General features: G+C 45.1%; 3 protein-coding genes across 19 annotated transcripts in view; 1 reads left to right on the top strand and 2 right to left on the bottom strand.

Annotated features, from left to right (window-relative positions):
- LOC143348927 (uncharacterized) overlaps positions 1-13,839 on the top strand; it is a 48,682-nt gene extending 34,843 nt beyond the window's left edge. For 8 of the 17 annotated variants that reach the window (XM_076779672.1, XM_076779669.1, XM_076779676.1 and 5 more), the window contains 14 exons: positions 531-667; positions 2,369-2,648; positions 3,196-3,316; positions 3,699-3,822; positions 4,258-4,355; positions 4,804-4,948; positions 5,009-5,084; positions 5,363-5,625; positions 5,849-5,927; positions 7,023-7,187; positions 8,280-8,621; positions 10,629-10,892; positions 11,078-11,340; positions 11,567-13,839. In XM_076779672.1, coding sequence (XP_076635787.1) covers positions 531-667; positions 2,369-2,648; positions 3,196-3,316; positions 3,699-3,822; positions 4,258-4,355; positions 4,804-4,948; positions 5,009-5,084; positions 5,363-5,625; positions 5,849-5,927; positions 7,023-7,187; positions 8,280-8,621; positions 10,629-10,892; positions 11,078-11,340; positions 11,567-11,968 — 2,759 coding nt within the window. In that variant the 3' untranslated portion in view covers positions 11,969-13,839. The remainder of the gene's footprint in view (positions 1-530; positions 668-2,368; positions 2,649-3,195; positions 3,317-3,698; positions 3,823-4,257; positions 4,356-4,803; positions 4,949-5,008; positions 5,085-5,362; positions 5,626-5,848; positions 5,928-7,022; positions 7,188-8,279; positions 8,622-10,628; positions 10,893-11,077; positions 11,341-11,566) is intronic. The other 9 variants (XM_076779671.1, XM_076779687.1, XM_076779678.1 and 6 more) reach the window with 8 other exon arrangements.
- A 3,642-nt stretch (positions 13,840-17,481) lies between these two features.
- Positions 17,482-19,546, bottom strand: Polr3g (RNA polymerase III subunit G). The gene is made up of 2 exons (XM_076779702.1): positions 19,411-19,546; positions 17,482-19,324 (listed from the first exon to the last, which is right to left on the bottom strand). The coding sequence occupies exon 2, from the start codon at positions 19,310-19,312 to the stop codon at positions 18,659-18,661; it is 654 nt and encodes a 217-aa protein (XP_076635817.1). The 5' UTR covers positions 19,313-19,324; positions 19,411-19,546; the 3' UTR covers positions 17,482-18,658.
- On the bottom strand, positions 19,415-19,975 carry Dph3 (Diphthamide biosynthesis 3). Its single transcript, XM_076779705.1, has one exon. It carries the CDS (start codon positions 19,668-19,670, stop codon positions 19,416-19,418), a length of 255 nt encoding a protein of 84 aa, XP_076635820.1. The 5' UTR covers positions 19,671-19,975; the 3' UTR covers position 19,415.
- Positions 19,976-20,126: the final 151 nt, after the last annotated feature.

The raw sequence follows: 20,126 nt of genomic DNA, 5'->3' as shown, positions 1-20,126 counted from the left end.
AGCGCGAGTTTGGGCATCTCGCGCAACCACGTGGACATTGCTAAACACTTTGTTTTGCTTCTTCTTCTTCTAGAGAGAATGCTTTGTTTATCGTACGAACGATTTGTAGCAGCTTCCGCTTGTTCTACATGCTTTTGCCTCGAGAAGTTCGCTCATTTGTGAGTTCGTGTTGTCTCTTTTTTTTTTTTTCTCTCTGTGGTGAACATGCGCAAACACAAGCGCGAGCACGCACACACTCTCGACCGCCGATGTTAATTAGTCCATTAACAGAAATCGATTTTCGCTTCGAGCGAAGCCTCGAGCGTGTTTCGGCCACTCGAGACTTCGTCGAACCGCACCGGGAATGTCCAAAGTGGGGTAGAAGGGGGAAAGGACAGTGAAAGCTTTCGAGTTTGAAACGATAAACGATCGAATCGATTCGGCTCGAGGGTAAATCGTTCTCTGTTAATCGAAGCGGTCGAGATGGGTGAAGAGCCAGTTGATAATCACGCGATTTGGAGGCTTTCAACGGGGCACGATGTTCGTTTCAGGACCCACCTTGGAACCGCCGTTGCCGAGACGAAAGAAATGCCCGGAGCTCGCGTACAAGACGCACGAGTTCATAACGGCGGCCGACGGAGGTGGCATAGACGCCGTCGACTCGAACGTTGTAGCTGACAAAGTTCGGGTACGTGTGCAAAAGGCAATTAACTCTAGTATCTTATAGTAAACTTCCGATTATCTGGGACAATGTACCGGATAACTGGAATATACCTACATAAGAAGTGATAAAAACGAAGAACGTAATCACAGGCGAGGTTTATAACCTTACTTCCAATGTATTTTTTCGGCCAATTTTTCTGACATTCAACATTCTTAGAATTTCTAAATATTCTTCACCAAAATACGCGTTGATTGCATTTTGAAACTTTAAAATCCCCCAATCCGTTCGGAAGTTATGATGTTTTAAAGATAAACATGAAATTTCAGGGGAACGAATCAATGGTATGGTCAGACATTGTATTTTCGGTAAAGAATTTTTTTCTCGAAAATGCGTAGGATTTCGAGGGTATGTCTATTCACCAAAAATGATTATATTTGACCCCTGCAACTGAAAATAATTTTTTTAAATCGATTTGAAATTTTTTAATTTTGTCGAAAAATTTCACAACTTCTCGAATTTTTTTCTCGAAAATGCGTAGGATTTCAAGGGTATGTCTATTCACCAAAAATGATTATATTTGACCCCTGCAACTAAAAATAATTTTTTTAAATCGATTTGAAATTTTTTAATTTTGTCGAAAAATTTCACAACTTCTCGAATTTTTTTCTCGAAATTGGTTAGGATTTCGGGGGTATGTCTGTTGACCAAAAATGCTTGCAATTGACCCCTGCAACTAAAAATAATTTTTTCAAGACGATTCGAAATTTTTTTTTTTCGCCGAAAAAGTTAGGCACCTACCCCCTGTCGATTTTCCTTAAAAATTCCTTTTTCATTTTTAGTAATTTTATTTGACGCCCTACAGAAAAATTGTCTAATACTCTTTTGTAGGTACCAATGAGCTCTACTTCACAAATAAATTTCATCAAAATATATTCACTATTACAGAAGTTATGGTCATTTAAAGATTGGACCATTTTTATGAGGTTTTTCTCATTTTGCGGGGTCAAGGACCAACTTTTCGAATATTTTTGCGATTTGTACATATTCTCCAGCAAAATACGCGTAGTTTGCTTTTTTAAACATTAAAATCGTCCAATCCGTTCAGAAGTTATGACGTTTTAAAGATTCGCATGAAAATTCGGGCAGACATTTCTGGCCTCAGATTATACTTTTGGTAAAGAATTTTTTTCTCGAAAATGCGTAGGATTTCGAGGGTATGTCTAATCACTAAAAATGCTTGTAATTGACCCCTGCCACCGAAAATAATTTTTCCAGAACAATTTGAAAATTTTTTTTTTCACCGAAAAATTTGTCCACCTATTCGAATGTTTTTCTCGAAATTGAGTAGGATTTCGGGGGTCTGTCTAATCACCAAAAATGCTTGTAATTGACCCCTGCAACCGGACAACCGGATGTCGTATAGTTATACCTCTACAGTAGCATACTTTCCAAGCTATTCATTAAACCGTAGGGTGGGGATTAAGATCTCTGATGGAGCGTTTGTAAATTTCCGTTTAACACCGTGTATGCACACATTAAGCATATTCACTGAACCCCTGTACGGGTCAACGCACCCGGTACACCGGTCGACCGGAGGCTTACAAGCCATCCACAGCACCGGAAGGGTTACACAGATTCCTTCAAGGGCTGCAATGCTACTCATATCGAAACTTATATCGTCTAATCGGATTTTATTACTACAATAAATATACGATCGCATTGCAGGAAGTTACAGCGCAGTCGAGTTTGCCGCCAAGTCAGCTGAGCAAAGCGATATCCAGAATCAGCACCGAATATCGGCTGCAGTTCGCCTGGCCTAGACGACCTCAGCTGACAAATGGCGAGACAGTGCCTCCGGGAGTCACGGCCGCGGGAGCGCCTGCAGGTACGACAGGACCACCTAGAAAGTCTCTCAGCATGGGAGCTCTTAAGCAGGGTATCGCGCCTACAGGACCTGCCCCGGTTCACAAGAAACGACCCGGCGATGTCGATCATAAACGCGATGGTAAATGCCTCTTGGATTATATCCCGACATACCATCTGGATGTTTCGTTGCACAGAGATCTCGTTCTCTGTTCGTTCAACCATCGACGCGCCATTTTAACCCCTACCCCCCTCGAAAATGGCCGCCTCCATCGGTACACCAAACAAAGCTACCTCCGTCTCAATTAGGGGTGGGATCAAGTTCCCATACCTCGATCCAAATGTTTCGTGTTCTTTTAACACTAGACTTTAATAGATTTAATTGAGCTTTGTAGAGGGTGGTCTCCATCCCCTAAATATGATAAGTGGAGGAAGTGAGTGATGGAGGATGTGAAATTACACAGGAAGTAGGTCAAATAGAGCATACTATTACTATTACTGTTTTTGTAATGATGGATCTCACCCCTAATTTCAGTATTTTGAAAATAAACCGGATGACGTCTCGCTAGAGGGGCGTTAAACTGTTCTAGAGAAACGGAGATTGCCAATTTCTGTAGCTCTCGACTTCTTCGTCGTCTCTGTAAAGTTTTCGTGAAAGCTAAGGGGCGTTTGTTTTAAATAACCCGCAGGAGTGCAGGCATCGGAATTGGAGCCCCTGGTCGGAGGAACTGGCACGGACATCATCGACGGGGTGGTGCCCGAGGGCGACGAGCGCGAGGAGGATATTTCGGACTTGAAAATAGCTTTCAGGTCAGAGATTTAAGACGACGTAGAGGATCTCCATTCATCGCGAACACCTTTGAATATCGTGGAAACGCCGGAGAAAAAGTTGCTTGGGTCGAAGGGTGCGATGCATTTTCTAAGAAACTTATTTTTTTGGAGAACTTTAACTTGGTAGAAACGTTTAACCGGTGACTATAGCCACTGTTTTCTACCTTCGAGCCCTGAAACTTTTTTCACGCGTTTAAGAACAAGGAATACTCAAGGTGGTCGCGATGGAGAAGACTCCATACAGTATTCAAGAGAGTAGTGCCACGGATATCGCGATTAAAGGGAAGAACAAAAGCATCTACGACGATCCTAATCGCTGTGAAGCCGCGTGTCAGCTACAACCACGATTGATTCTTTTCAGGGGTAAAAAGTCAGGTAAAACCGTAATGATAGTGGATGATAAAGGGCCGAGCAAACAGCAGGAGAAATCCACGTTTCCTACCGCAGACGTGATCGAGCTTAGGCGACTCGCTGACGAGTACAAGGTAATTCGACAATTCGAAGACGCAGACTGTGATTCGTCCTTTGTTCTTCTGACTTACTGGAAACAGTACTCCCTTCGTTGTATTCTAAATCATTCCACCCAGGACTTCGTAGTTCTTTCTCACGAACATTCTCACGAAGTCTCTCGGTTTACGAATTCGTTCGATGTTTGCATGCACGTCCATCCACGTCGTATTGTTTTTTTTTAAATCATTCACACGTTTCACGATCGGTAAATAAATAATCGGGAGGATCTACGAGGCCATTATGTGCATGCGTTCCTCCAAGCGAGATATTCGAATCGCAGAGGCGCGATCTGTGTCTTCCAAAGCATGCTCAGTGTTCTATAGTGTGTGCGTTAGTGTCGCCACGAGCGCGTTAGCTTAGAAGACTGCGTACAAACGCAACAGAATGATTCGTTCTGATTTGTACATTAGCATCGCGACTGGGGTTGCGGTCTGGCAGCCGAGGACGAAGCTTCGCTGTGGAAACGAGTCTCCAGTAACCACGCTCTCAACGCGCTGTCCCTTGCCAGGCCAGTACACTATACTCAAATCGGTCCATTTTACAACCCTAACTACGCTGAACCTGAATACCAGGACCTCCCGCCAAATTCGATTCACTAAATTTCAATGGAAAATTCAGTAGAAATTGAGTTTTGTGAATTTAACTATTGCTTAGCGACGGTACAAACTCAACAACACGAGAGTAGGCCTATAATTGTCTGATTCTCCAAAATGGCGGCGAACGAACTTACTGAAATTCGGAACGAGAGATCAGAGCCGAGTAAAAGGGTCAACCGTAGTTGTACGTGGAATGAATCGGATACTCGAGACTTCCAATGGCCCGGGTCTTTTAATTTAAAAGATCCGGGTCGAACCTTCACACGATTTTTGTCGTAGTTGCGTTTTATTTCTTCCACGCGATCGTGTCTCGCACAGAAGGGGATTGGTTCGAGGAGTGACGAGTGATTGCGTGTGTAGGTCAGTGACGAAGGAAGAGAAAGAGAAGGAGAACACGAGGAAGGTCGCACCGATCACTATGACGATGACGATGCCTCCTGCGGGACGACCGTCATCGGTGCAGGCTAGACCTATGCACGGATTGTTGCAGGACGATGCCAAAGCGGTACGTCAAACAACAATTAAAAGTTAGATTCACGATTGTGATCGTGCATCCTTTTTGCAGGATACTGAAAGAGCCATCGCTCGCGCAAGAAAGGATTTCTTGATCCGCCACCACCTGGATCGTACCACTGGTGTCGGTAAGTGTACAAACTAATAAAAAAAGTAGAAGACTTAGAACGTAGAAATTGATGTACAAAGTGTTTCTTAGCAAAGGTCTCCTCAAAGATGGATTACAAGGCAAGGTCCAAGCTTGAGTCCGATTTCACTGCGTTCTCAAAACACTGTACGCTCTGTCTTCGCAAATTATTCGCGATTTTCAATAACGATTGCAAAGGGTCGTACAGCGTTTGACTTTGGCAAGTGAACATCGACTGTTCGAGCACACAGGACACTATTTTCTGATCCGTCTTTGAAGTCCTCCTAGGTGATGACGATTTGTTTGCAACAGGCGACGGAGCACTGCTTCCCTCTCCGACGAGAGAGAAGCTGGAGCCCGTGATACCGCGACGTAGAGAGGACACGAAGGAGCATCGCGAGGAAGTTCAGCCTAAGACCAAGTCCAGCCCCAAGAACAGTCCTAGAACCGGACGTTCTCAGAGTCTTGGACCGTGCGTCACCGAGCGTCGGTCACCGAAACGTCAACCGCCGCGCGCACCCTCTGTCACCAAAGACACTAGGGTATTTTTTTTCACCATACTCTAGTGTAAAGCAGTTAATTGTTAACGAAAGATAGAACTTCCAACGCAAATGATGAAATTGGACGCAAGATAATGTTTCACCAAAGACACTAGGGTATTTTTTTCACCCTAGTAGAAAAGAGTTAATTTCTAACGAACGATGAAAGGTTTTTTTTGCGAGTGACGCGTAGAAAGAAGATAATGTTTCTGTTATTTTTGTTTAGGAGAAGGAAAAGGAGCCAAAGGATAAAGAGAAGGAGCAGAGGGACAAGAGCGGTGAGCCAGAAAGGCATCCACGACCGAGTAAGTAGCACCGAGCGAGCATCCACGACATCCCCCTTTCGACATATCCTTCTCGTATCGATACATATCTCGTATCGATCGATTTAGTATCCATGAGACCGTACCCCAGATCGATTGGCGCTCGTTGTCTGTCACAAGTTCCGTTTGCATATCCGTGCATAAACTGGAATTTGGATAGAAGTCTCGTACATATATTTTGGATTGCTGTTTTTTTGCTCTTGTGGGCTTCGAAAGCCGAACGTTCGTTATTACCTAATTATTATTATTACCTTGTTCGGAACGTGTCGCAAGAGACATTCACCGCTTCGAAAGAGTACGGCGTCTTTTCTTCGTGGAAAAGACTGTTCCCGCGTGTACCGGATCGGTGGATCAATTCTTTGAGCGGTGTGTGTCCGTTGAATCGTCGTTAATGTATTTTTTATTTTTTTTTTAGGCAGATGCATGACACTCGTGTTTTAATCGTTTCTATCTCTCTGTCTCTGCCTAATCTAGTAACCAAGTAGCTCTTATTTGATTGTCCGTACAGAAAGTTTTGCGACATGTTGTTTCCCCACATCCTGAACGGCCTCCAGTTAAATCGCGAGTAGCCTTAACGACGCGTCTTCCCCCCGTGTGTTAACGTTCGGTAGCAACGAGAACTAGACGTCGATGTGTATTTTGAATCCCTCAACTAGATGTTTTTACGAACGCCATACCAAAGTAAACCACCCGTCATCTTCGACAGCCTCATCGACGATTCTCTCATCATCGACGATAAATCTTGTCACGTTCAAATGTAATCTCATCCTTCATAAAGCTCACGTTCTCCGCTAAACGACCTCCTCGTATCGTGCGCCATCTTCATCATCGTCGCCATTTTCTCTAGTTCATCGACCCGCCACCGATGAGCCCTCGCGTCTCACGATCTTCCTCTCGACATCCAGCCATCTCATTCATGCTCAATTGGTCAGATCAGTGACTGGACACGGCATCGTGCTAGACAGCCCTCGAAAGCACACCACCCCGTGCAGCCCGTGTTTCTCTCACTTATTAAAATCAGGCTTAGTTGCTCGCGCGAGACGAAATCGCGACGATCAGATTGATCAGGAGTGGCAGCGGGTGTTTCAGTCACGGGCCCTGGCCGCGTACGTTGGAGCATACGGGAACCCTCGACGATTTCCTCAACGGGTCCGTCGACCAGCGTGCCGCCATTACCGCCACCACCCTCGGGCCCAGGGCCTACTCCGTTCCACAGGAGGCCCCCACAGGTCCATCGGAAATGTACGTTCTCTGTACCACGTACCTGCTGCCCGCTAGCCCAACTTTCACGTATCTCGGTTCTCTACCCTCTCGTCCTGCACCCCTGACACTACCACTACTTTCTTCTCCAACCCTTCCACCCTATTCTTCCACCCTTTAACAATTTAAACGTCGACCGACAGATTGCAATTTTTCTCTGCTCTTTTCCATCTGTCTCTATTCGATCACCTTTTTACGGTATCGTTAAATTGTTAAAGGGTTCACGTGCCGAATTCTCGGTCCCGACGTCTCGGGGTATTTCTCTGGAAAGTCTAAATTTACGTTTACGGGGGATCGTAATTAGTAACGACTCGGACGATTAGTTTGACGATGTTTGAAAATAGTTACTAGGGGATCGATGTTGGGGCAGAGAATACCGCAATGAAATTCCGCGGTCGACTCTCGTCGATGCGCGACCGCAACAACTGAAACACGCGATTGCAAGGGAAGAACCTCTATATTCGAACGCGATTCTGCGCGGGTTCGATAACTCCGCGAAAACCTTTAGCCCTCGATAACCTCTCCAATAAGAATGAACCTCGACGAAGCGACGCAGCCTTGCTTAAAATGTTTGATAATCACCCCGCAGCACTATTGTGCCCAAACTGCGAACGAACTTGGCGGGTTTAAGTGGCGTATTCGAGCTACCGATTCTCTAGCCACCTTTTCAAGGAAAAAACATTGATATTCGATAGAATATTTCGAGTTGGGACAAGATTGGTGCCTTGGTATTGTGGCGTTACCTCTCGTACTCGCCACTAGAGTATTCCCTCCGTTCCTATATATACACTCCTCGAGCTTTTCCTCCATTTGTCTCACTTCCTCCACTAGGAAAGCGCGCCACAGTATCTTGAACACTATTGTTCTTCCGTTTTTATGGTTTGTAGCGAGCTGTAAGGCTCGATAATGGAATCATACTAGAGGCAACTGTTACTTTCACGGTGTTCCCAATGATAGAAGTAGCTAAAAGACATTTTAAGCAGGGTGGTCCACGGACGCGAGTGTGTTTCGCGTAAGATCCCGAAGGACGGTGGCCTTAATTCATCATTGTACTTTGTGTACGGTATGTTCTAGCCTTCCTCGCAACCACCGCTCCTCCCCATCGCCCTCTTCATCACGCCAAACCCTCAACCACCACCACCACAACCACCAACACAAGTACCACTGTAAAACCCCCGGTAAAGCATTCAGTTCATACGAGTGTCCATCACCCACCTGCGTCGAGCGCTGCCGCTGCGGCCAGGCCGGACCGTGTTAAAGATATAAGCCGGTGCCAAGGTCCAAACGAAGCTCAGCCAAAAACGGCCCGCGACGATCCAGCTGCGGCTGCGGCCGCAGCCGCCGCCGCCGATCCATCCAAATCATCCTCCGATAGTCGATACGCGTCAAACCAAGCCGCTACCGCCGTCCAACCTAGTAAGTAGCATGCTCTCTGCCGTTCGGCCTGTTGCTAATTTGTTTCGCTCGAACATATATCTAACGCTTTTCGTGTTCGTTGTTGTGTATCTATCTACGTAGGTTGTCCCATAAGTAGCACGCTCTTTCTTCGGTACCTCCCACGTGCACCTAAACGACGTCAACGACTTCATAATATTCTTTCTCTTGAAAGACTCCTCCACACAACCCTCTCGACAATTATTCTTTCAGCCTACAAGGAAGCATACTGGATGGTTGACTGTTCGCAAGCCACATATTTTTGCACGATCCACTCGGGAAACACTTCTCCAGGATCTTCCCAAACAGCAAGATCCATTCTATCGTACAATCTTCAGGTGCATTGCTTCCATCGTTAAACCCACAACATCTACACTTTTGAAAGAATTTAAACAACGACAGTTGTTGCTCTAGAATCCATTGCACTCGAGAAAAGCTGCATTATTTATGGGATGACCTAATATCTCTCTCTTGCATTGGTTCTTTAAAATCCTTGCTCTCTATTCTGTATTTCACTTTCCGCCTTTCTGTCTGTGTTACTCCGTGCCTTTCAGAGCAACGTCGAGGATGGCCTCTGGCAAGATGAAGACTCGTACATACATTATTTTTTTTTTTTTTTTTTCTTTTTTTTATGTACTTCTTTTCTCGCGCGAAAAAATAGAGCGCGGTTTCCTTGCACTTTCGTCGCGAAGCATGTAACCAACGCTCTATGTTTTACATGCTCGCCGGGGACGTCCACGATTATCCGACGTCCCTAGAACGAATCTTTCTCGTTATTTCTTCCCTGCGATCACGAGGACACGCGCCTCGAGGAAGCTTCGCATTTTCACGACCGACGTCGTGCCAAGATATATCATCAGCTTTCCAACACGACACCCTGTGACTTTACAGACGCTCTCGAGGCGAACGGCGATCGTATCGCAAGAGTATTTATTAAGCGAATCGACGTGATCGGAAGCCAGTAAACGTAAGTGTGCCTTCCTACGGTGAACGATCCGTCTACGGAACCGATTGACGAACGATCCTCGCACGAAACGCGCATCGTTGAATCGGCTGAATCGCGATTCGTTCGCTTGATGTTCGATGTCTTGCGATCTCTGCGTCCGCTGGATTATGCTTTCCGGCGTGGTCGACGACATTGGACCGTTTTGCGTAAAATTAATCGCTTGTCTACCCCCTCTACTGGTCAGGAATTTGTAGATTTACTTAGAGTCGATTAAAAAGTTGCAAATTCGAACGTGCTGTAGCATGGAGATTCTTAACCTGGAGGTAGAAAAGTGATCGATTCGGCGTGAAACGGTCCCATACATCGTCTGTCGCGCGATCGAGAAAACGTTTCCGCGGTAGAGAGAGAACAATAGCCTGTAAACGTTAGAGCCCTTTGTCAACCTGTTGCGTGCTCGCAACACAGCCACGGCTCACATCTACACACACCACCGTCACACAAGATCTAGTACTGTCTCTGCCTTCACTTGTGTCTCTCTGTGTGTGTATATCTGTACGTGTGTTTCCTGCATTCTGAGTACGCTAGTGTACTTTCTCTATGGGAAATGCTCTCTGTGTCCACTATGTAGACCTCCTGGTAACCGCGACTCGACGGGTTTCCGGTGTCTGCGCTCGATGACTCGATCGACTGTTTTGTTTCGAGAGGTACCTTGCTGTTAGGACTGTCCATTGATTAAAATTCTTAAACTAAGACTCTTCGTTACTTTCAACGAAAGTGGCGAAGAGTTCTCGAATAGTCAGGAAATGTTCCAAGTTTAGTCTTCGAACTTGCTAGGGAACCGCGCGAAGCGTGGTCTCGTTTTGCTTCGAAAGGGTTCTGAACTCAATCCCCGAAGCAACGAGTGTTTGACACTTGACGCGGTTCTCCGGTGTAAGTGTGCGATACGCGAGGACTCGATGCATCGAGTGCAAGCTTCCCCGGGGGTGGGTGCCCAAGCAGAGCAACGTATACCTTGTCGCTAAAGCTTCGCTAAAACGTTCCAGTGACGGCGGAACCGCAAATAAACGGGGACGCAACCGGCGGGGATTCGAGCATCGCCTCGACCCCACCGTCGCAAACGCAGCCACCGGTGTCTGCCACCGCCGTAAGCCCGTGGATCGACGACGAACCGGTGGTGAAAAGCCCGCCAGAACCGACCAGGGTAAAGTCCCCGGAGCAAATGATCATGCGGTCACCGGAACCGGTAAACTGGACCGTGCCCCTGGACACCGGGAAAACGTTCACTGTCACCCAAAACGTCAGAGAAGGTACTTTCTATAACGCTTTTCATGACCGCCATGTTGGCTTGCTCGAGTCGCGCGAAAGTTCGAAGTCGATCACCGCATTTCAAGAAGAGAAACGAATATCGCGAAAAGAACGTAACTGATTCTGATTTTACTTGAAACCGTGTAGCTTTTCGTAATATTTTCGGTAATTTTGCTTTGTTTTCAAGAACCCCTGACGCGTCCGCATAGCGAGGCGAAAACATGGGCACCCTCTTCTCTGCCCTCGGCGCCTCAGTCAGCACCACCCGAGCTGGCGGCTCAGCACAAGTCGCAACACTCTCAGCACTCCGGCTACAAATCGCCGGAGAGCGAGAGCGTGTCTATCGGTAGCTTCAGCGGCTTGAACGGGCACAAGGACATGGACTCGGAAAGAGACAGCCCGTTGCCCACCATCGCTCAGGGTACCAGCACACCCACGCAGGGTGAAAAGGTCAGACTCTAACACTAAGGAGCAACAACTATTCTAGCGGAACTCTTAAAAATCATGCTCTATAGCTACCCATAAACCATTTGTGGTGATTATTTACTTTGAGGAGGCCTACACACCGCTTTTAATTTGGCAAATATTTCAGTTATACGAATAGGAAAAGGTGGAGGTACTCTGAAGTAAACAATTACCCTATTTGCCTGTAATACAAACAAGGAGGTAATTACAGGAACCAGGAGGATCGGAGAAGGAGTCGAAAGACCAGCCTAGACCAGAGCCATCGATAAAGCCTGTAGCAGGAACGAATCTGAGATGTCTGGACGATCCAGGGTTCGAGTACGAGAGAAAGGAGGCAGGGCAACAGCCTGCAACGACGACAACGATGACGACACCGTCGTCGTCGTCGGTTCCTCAGCCGGGTTACCGTATCCTGGAGGCCGAGTCGCCTCAGGGCAGTACCGGGGGAGGCGTGGGAGGAGTGGGGGGCAGCAGCGGGGGTAGTTATCACGTGCTGGAGGCACCGGCGGTCGTCCCGGGGACGGCGCAACGCTCAGCGGCGAGCGAGGCGCTGGAGAAGGCGCGAAATCGCTTCGACAAATTCTGGGGAAAGGGCAGCGGCTCGGAGAATTAGAACGTTCACGCGGAGAAACGAACAGCGACATCCTCGAAACCGGAGGAGCACGCGGAACAATGAAGGGGGGAAGTTTAGAGAAGAACTGAGGAACAGGAAAGAAAAACGGAGAACGAAAATGGCTCCTTTCGTGGTTCGTCTGCTCGTCCCTGATAACATTGTTTCATCGGGAGCGAAATCTCGTTGGTCCCTTTCCGTCTTACCAGTCACCTGTCGAACGTTCTTCGTCGATGTGCAAATATACAAGAGAAGGAAATTAACAACCAAAAGAGAGTTTAACGAACGAATGTCGAAGAACCGAGCGACGATCGATCGGTAAGACGACCGAGGATTACGAAGACGGAGCGTGCAGGCAACGCGTCGGTCTCGTTGAAACTCGAGGAACGATTCGGAGGATGCGAATCCAAAATGGAGGATACGCGAGCACGCGAGGTTCTCGACCACCTGAGAGCTAGCTCCTTCGACCAACAGTGATCTTGAGTCGAGACGAAGAGAGTATTAGAAGGAAATAACGAAACTATACACGTACACACAGGACACACAGACGAATTACCGAACATGCACACACATACGTACACAGACACGAGAAGACAGATACAGGGGGCGACACATACAATAGGAAGACACGCACCTAGACGAACACACACGCGAGTCAGTAATGTTTCTAGGATATCCAAGTGATCTCGAGGGATCCGCCGTAGTTAAGCCCAAATTCTTTTTCCATTGATAAAAAAAAAAAAAAAAAAAAATAAAAAACGAGATACCGTGAATGAATCGAATCGCGAGGAAAGGCTTTGTCGCTATAAATAAAGAGAGAAGGAATAAAGTAGCCTTCAGCCGCTTCGTGCGTTTTATATAACGTCTATATACGGAAAACAATTATACACGTGTACACCGTATGTACATCTACATTATGGGTATCCCACTCGCGGATTATACGTGATCGCGGTACCGAAACGATTTCGCGGATCTTCGCCGTGGGGCGGTAGAAACGAAGGATTAAACGGTTAAAAAAATGGGTATAAAGGGTAACGAGATCTGCAAAATTGTCGAGAGTACCGCGGAAAAGAGATTAGTCTCTTTCGGAACACAGAACGTCTCTCTCTCTGTGTGTGGAAAATTAATAATCCATTCCATTTTTCGATAAGAACCTCGACCGTTCCGAGAGAACGCTCCGGAGTGAAACGAAGAATTTATAGGTAATTTCCTACTCACGGATACTGGGAGGAGAATTCACAAACTCTTTTTTCGTACATCTCTCACGCTGGTACCTTGGAGACTGGCTCGTGGTACGCGAGAACGCCTAGGGTGGCTCTGAATGTCCCTCTAGACGTTCATCGTCGTGTCACCTGCCGGTTTCCCTGGAGAGTTACTCAGTGCTTCCTAGAAATTTATTCTTTCAAACAGAAATTCGAAAAACTCGACGCATTCTCCGGTTCCTATTAGTTTCGGGGCAAACGGTGGCTTTATTTCGCGTTTTTACGATCCTTCGGAGTCTTCGGAAGGTCTCTCGGGGACGGTCGAGCCGCGTCTGGCGAGGAACTCCCCGGAAACCAGCAGCGAACGGAACGAATTACTGTAGTGAGGCGTAGTGTTTGTATTTCGCGCGAGTCTAACCGCGCGTAACCAGCGAAATTCGAATTCCCCGCGAGTTTCGCGCGTCGAGACCAACGACAGAAACCGGTGTCAAGTCGGTGACAACATCGAAGACACGCCGCTTACGGGGGAATCGTTGCAAAGAACCGAGAAGAGAAGGAAGGGTGGACGCTACCTTCCCGACTGCACGCTGCACACATTCCGTCTCTAATTTCTTATGCGAGAACCTCGTTCGTGCGTTCCTCTTTCGAACGAAAAGAAGAAAAAAAAAAGAAGAGACGTGGGTGATACCTCGAGACTCGAAAAACGAGGATCGTTCTGTCGTCGTTGGATCCGTTACGCGTTAAAATGATCGTCGATATGAAAAGGGAGGTAATGCCGTCCCTTCCTTAACCCTGTCGGTGCTAAAGGGTTGAACGTCGAGCGTACTCGCAGGCCGCGGCGCTAAAAGGGCTAAACGAGAACTAAAACGGTTACGATAGAACGCCAAGAAAGTAGCGAGAGGAGAGAACGACAAACGCAAAGACGCATCTTTTTCCTGATCGACAAGAACAGAGGCGAAAGACTTTTTGTTTGGACATTGGGGGGCCGTTGTTCTCGCTTCGAGGACGATGGAAGGGAGGAAGGGAAAGATGAGAACAGAGAAAATCGACCGACGGAGCTTTTCTCTCTTTCACGCGCATTTTGGTACACACCGGTACACCACACTCCATCCAGATCCACGTCCAAGAGTCAACCAACCGTAGTGAAGCAGTATAACGATAATGATTAATGATAACGATAACTCTAATGATAAAGAAGAAAAAAAAACCGTTAAGGGAATAAAAAATGAACAAAAACGACAAAAAAAGCAAAAATACGAAATACAGAAGCGAACGACTGACGAGGGACTCGATGAAAACTAAAACCGTAGAAAGAATTCAAGATGTCGACGAGAGATTGGGGCTAATTTCCGTTTCATTTTTTTCAGCTTGTCCGCGTGGGGATAGTCGATCGATGACGATGGCTGCTGTTCCACCCACCGAACGAAGAATCTGAGCTCACGGATATTAAGATCTCTGTTCGATTTCGTCGAGACTTGACGCGAGCTCCACGAAGATTCTTTATTCGTTAGATCGTTTATACGTGTACGATCGATGGAAGAAATATAGCAAACTCCCCTTAAATATCGTTTTTGTTTCTAATTGAATCGTTATTCTACGTAGTTTGATCGTTATATATCGATATGTATCTCGATTATCTCGTTTGACTCACGAGTTCACAGTATTTCCGACATCGATTGTACCTTTATTTCGTCGTAGTTTGCTCGAAATTCTCAATCGTGCGGCCTATTCTCTCGTTTCATACGACGCAAAAGACAATCGCGACGAATCTCGATGACACGAAAGATCAAGAGATTAGAGTACGTCATCGACATTGATCGCACTATCGATACAAACAATTCGAGATTGTTCGTACCTATCGAAGAGGACCGGCTGCATCCCGAATTTTCTTCGATTTTTCTTTTTTAACTTTCTTCCCCCGCTCCTTTCCTCGAGTCTCCCTTCCCCACCCCTCGATTGCGTTTAGAAACACGATGTTAGATCTCTGCTTACACCGATCTGTTTGAGGAAGCTACCGGAAGGACCGTGTGAACCGATTCGAGGAATCTGTAGTTTTAATTCGGTGTTATAGTTTGTATCGTTACGTTCTTCGATGCGGTGGCGGATCGAATTGTCTACTTTTATTCCGGTGACACTCAAATCATTTGTTGAGTTTCGAGTACGTTGAAAAGAAAAAATATACTGTAAGATCCGCCTCTGTTTCGACGTTCAATTTCGCGGCTCTTGCCTAGACGACGATTCGACTGTGCTACGGGATAGAAAGGATCTCGAGGTCACGAGGCGTGGCTATCCCTACCACTCTGATCGGCCACGCCCTCTTTCGCGTTTCGCTCCGCCCATTGCGGCCAAGGTGGAAGGGGGACAGTGACCTTGAGCCGACGATACATTCCGAGCACCAAGTTTCATTTTAGCGAAAGCGTATCGAATATCGAAGGCTGTTTTTAACGCGCTTACCACCGCCGCCTGGTGAACGCGACCTATTGTGATAAGTGTTGAATTATTGCATTCCATATAATAACCGTGCAACTCGAGGTACGAGTTGATCGAATCATTGAGAATCAACGAGCAAGGCATCGTTGATAAAAGTTTATAGATTATTTCGAGCGACATTCACTCGGAACAGTGGCGTAGCACGCCTGGATCGTTCAACGATCGAACTCATCGATGATTTCCACGTGTAGACGTCCGGACGCACGGACTTATTACTGTCGCGCTGTTATTACGATGATTATTATTATAATTGCGTCGTTGTGATAATTGTAATATGATGTGTATGTTTCATTGTTGCCACACGGTTATTGAAGAAACCTTGCGCGCCACTGATTCGACGAATCTATTCGTTCGAACGGATTCATCCTTCTTTCGTCTATTGTTGAACGAACGACAAAGAGGGAGGGAAAGAAACGCGCGACAGGGGGAAAACTCGAGAACAGCTTGGTGTAAGCAACGAAGTAGAAAGCGGTTAAAGCGTTAATTACGCGTTGGATTAAGCACCTCGCAGAAGCTTACACTGCCCATCCGAATTTAGAAGCTGATTCCTCCTGTGATTTCCAGAACGTTATACCACGGTTAGGGCTACGACAAACACTCGACACGGAGCGAGCAATCGCTGAACAAACGTCGACGATAATTTCGAGAACGATTAGGAAAACGTATCGCTCGTCGCCGCGGATTCAAAGACTGTTTCTGTTTTGGAAGAACCGAAGCGAAACCCAAAAGTTGCACCTTTCGTTTATCCTTTCTTTCACTCGCGAGATTAGAGTTGACCATTTGCTAGGCGAAGCTCAAATGTTTTTTCTGTAAGTATAGAGACGCTGGGGAAGAAAGGCTTGGAAATGATCGAAGCTGCGAGAGAAACGAACAAAATGGACAAACGAATTACCATATTGTGTTTTCTGTGTTCTAGCGTTACGATTAAATTTCTCTGTTCTCGAACACCGTTACCTCCTCGCGTTCCAAGCCTTTTTTTTTTTAAATCTCGTACACACGTAGACTCACACATTGGATTTATAATTCTGTCGAGGACAAGTTGTAAGACCATCGATCAACGGGCCTTAAGAAGCGACAGATCCGAGAACGTGCTGGCCACGTTCCGAAAACGTGCGTTTTCTATTCGACGATCCGAGATACAGAGGAAATGCGAAGCACAATTTCCGGTACACGAAAGGTTCGAAATCTTCTTTGATTCATATATAAACTCGTTTTTATCGCAATAAATTAAAGAAAACTTCGAAGCAACAGAACTTTGGATCCAAACGAAACGCGCACGCGATAAAAATGAAAGACTAAAAGCTGCTTTTCTTTTTATTTCGCGCTTTAGAACCGGAATTAACGAAAATTCGTTTTCTTTCGTGACGAAGATAAAAAAAAAACTAATAATAATACTAAAAAAACACAAAGGACTATATTGTTCGGAGTTTCGCCTGTATTCTCGCCTCAGTCTTTATGCCTACTTATACATAGATAGGTCGTACTATATTAAAATGCGACGATTATATACAAAGTATATATATATATATATAAATATATCTATATACATTATACATAATATATTATTAAAAATGATGCGGGCGGAAAGGAACTGATGTTCGAACAACGATGGTATTATAAACGAAGTGAAACGGAGGAGGGTAGATCGAAGGGAGGAGAAGCTGTTTTGTCGGAATAAAATTTGAATGATTGTTGCAGGGACGACGAGATGTTTTGATACAACGAAATGACGGCGAACGATCATCTCGTAGGTTTTCTATTACCCGATCGATTTCGGTTCTTTTAAACGTTGTTCGAAATCCACGGAATCAGACACGTAGAAACTTTTTACCGGGTCAGATCGCCGATAACAGATCAATCGATTTATTTCGCCAGGGATCAGCTTCCTCGTATTCTACAAAACGAATCGACAGTAGCGACAAATCGAGCAAGTAACGCGAAACTGAAAGCGGTCCGTAATCCAAGATAGCGGAGATCTAAGGAAGCTCGTGTTTTTGTCCTTTAAAAAAACAATCTGCTCGCCGTAACGTATGCACGCGTAACTTGAAAAATTAAACAAAAAAATCAAAAAAAAAAAAAAATATATTCCAGCCCGTACGCGAGACCGATCGCTTGCTCGATTTACTGCCAAATCGTGTTACGATTTTAGCAACCTCCGCCCCTTTTACGCGAACCATTCGATCGGTTTTGGTAACGGATGTACACCAGTCTCGATCTTAATAATCGAATAGCAAAGAGAGCATACGACACGGCGAGCGGCTGGAAATTTCAGGAAACCGACTTCTTCTTTCGCGAGACTATGTAATTTTTCTTTTACACCCCCCTCCACGCGCTCGACGCGCACACTCCGGGAGCGATACGATGACGATGATAATAAAAAAAAAACAAAAAGAAAAAAAAATCACTATGCATTTATAAAAACGAGCAAGCAAGCAAGAAATCCAACGGGATAATATTCGAAACCACCACGGCGAGCGTAAACGTAAGCATTACGTGACACTACGGTACTTTTGCGCATCCCCTTCTCGTCCAAAAAAAAGTTGCGTTTTTACTCTCCGATTGCATCGTAGAGGAGGATCATTTATTACAATAATTGCAGATTATTATGACTATTATATATATATATTATATATATAAATATATATATTATATATTAGAAATTGAAATACTCGTAATAAAGAACACGCCGACGCTTCCTGTGACCCTGGACTATTTTCATTCGTTCCAATATGAAATATTTTTCCTTCTTCGATTACCATTCGATTAAAAGTTCCTTCGCAAACACTAACCGGACTCTAACTGGGCACTAACATGCGTGAACGCGTATGATCTCATCGTTGTTTAAACATTATAATAATTTATTGTCCGTACACGCGAATGAGAGTTCGGCGAGAACAAAGAAAATATATACATTGCCGTACAGTGCTCAACTAGCAGCTTGTAAGTATCTCCAATAATTGAGAACCAAAAGGAATTTACAATTCTTATAAAAAATTATATGTTAATAAATAGGTCCATCGTCCAAATTATCGTCTTCGTCGTCGTAACCTTCACCGTTATCGAAGTAATTATTCACGTAATCCGTTCCTTCGTCCATTTCCTCGTCGAGTTCCTCCTCTTCGTCTTCGATGTGTTCATCCTCTTTCTCCTCCGTCTCTTCTTCCTCCTTGCCTTCCTCTTCCGCGTCGCTCTGCTGAGTACTTTCCTTCTTTTCTAATTCCTGAAGCTTAGATTCTATGTTGACGTTTTTTCGTTTCTTCTCAGGCTTCTTCACCGTTGGTCCTTTACGTTTTCGTGGTAGAGGCTTCAACTCCGCGGGCATTCTACTCCAATCGTATCTGGATTCGTAACTGGTTTTGTCGGTTATTAAATCTTGGTACAGATCCGAATATCGATCGATATCTTTTTTAACTACAAGGGGCAAAACATTGTTGGGGGACTCTCGCATGTATTCCGCAAATTCTCTTTTCAGTTCTAACAAGTAACTCATTTCGTTCGTGATAGTTAAAGATAACGGTTTGTACTCTAAAATTGGATATTTTGGCGGGGGTTGTAAAGTAGGCGGTGGCAATGCTTCTCCCTTGGCAAATCCTAGCTGCTCCGCGCTGAATGACATGCCACCGGGTTTCCCTCTTCCTCTACCGCGTGCCGCCATAGTGCTTATACACTTTTTCTTCCGAAAATATTAAAAGGTATATGTTACACGTTCAACATTTGCAGTACATGTATACTCGATTTTAAACATAACCTAACTCACCTTAAGCTTTCTGAGCCACGAGTTCTTTCTCTTCGTTTCTTATAAGCTCTTCCTGTTTAGCTGCAAACGCTTCCTTATCGTAAATAACTTTAATCACTAACGAACAAGAAGGACATGTGGCCTCATCCTCTCCAGCAGCCAACTCGGTTTTAGATATTTGAAACTGATCACCGCAAGGACATGGATAATAATAAATCTCCTCGTCTTCGTCGTACTCGAAATCTTCAATTTCTACTTCATCGTGATACACGGACATAGTTTCAAACGTACATAAATGATAAACTCGCGTGGTTTAAGGTTATGTGTTTAAAAGTAATAGGTTAACAACGCATGATCAACAAACTCGGTGACCATAACAACGTCAATGCGCAGAATATAGATGGTAAACAGTATAAAGTAGATTAACTGGTCTTTTAAAAATGTTAATAAAGCCTAAAAATCAAATTAGACAAATAGAAACACAATTCTACAACAAATTACGTTGGCTAATATATCCATTGGTGTATCAAAAATCTCGAAGAATTATAAATTTACTTCTTCGTGATATAAAAAGATACTTATCTACAAGTTCTTCTGCGCGAATGAAAAATAATATACATGAAATTAATCACTTATCAATCAGGATTATAAATAGTACAATATACAATATACAGTTCACAAAATGAAAGTATGAAACTGGAATCATTTATTTGTTCAATACTAATTGCATTCT

The sequence above is a fragment of the Colletes latitarsis genome, chromosome 12 (assembly GCF_051014445.1).
Source record: "Colletes latitarsis isolate SP2378_abdomen chromosome 12, iyColLati1, whole genome shotgun sequence".
NCBI classification, from domain to species: Eukaryota; Metazoa; Arthropoda; class Insecta; order Hymenoptera; family Colletidae; genus Colletes; species Colletes latitarsis.
This window is presented reverse-complemented; position numbering and strand designations above follow the sequence as displayed.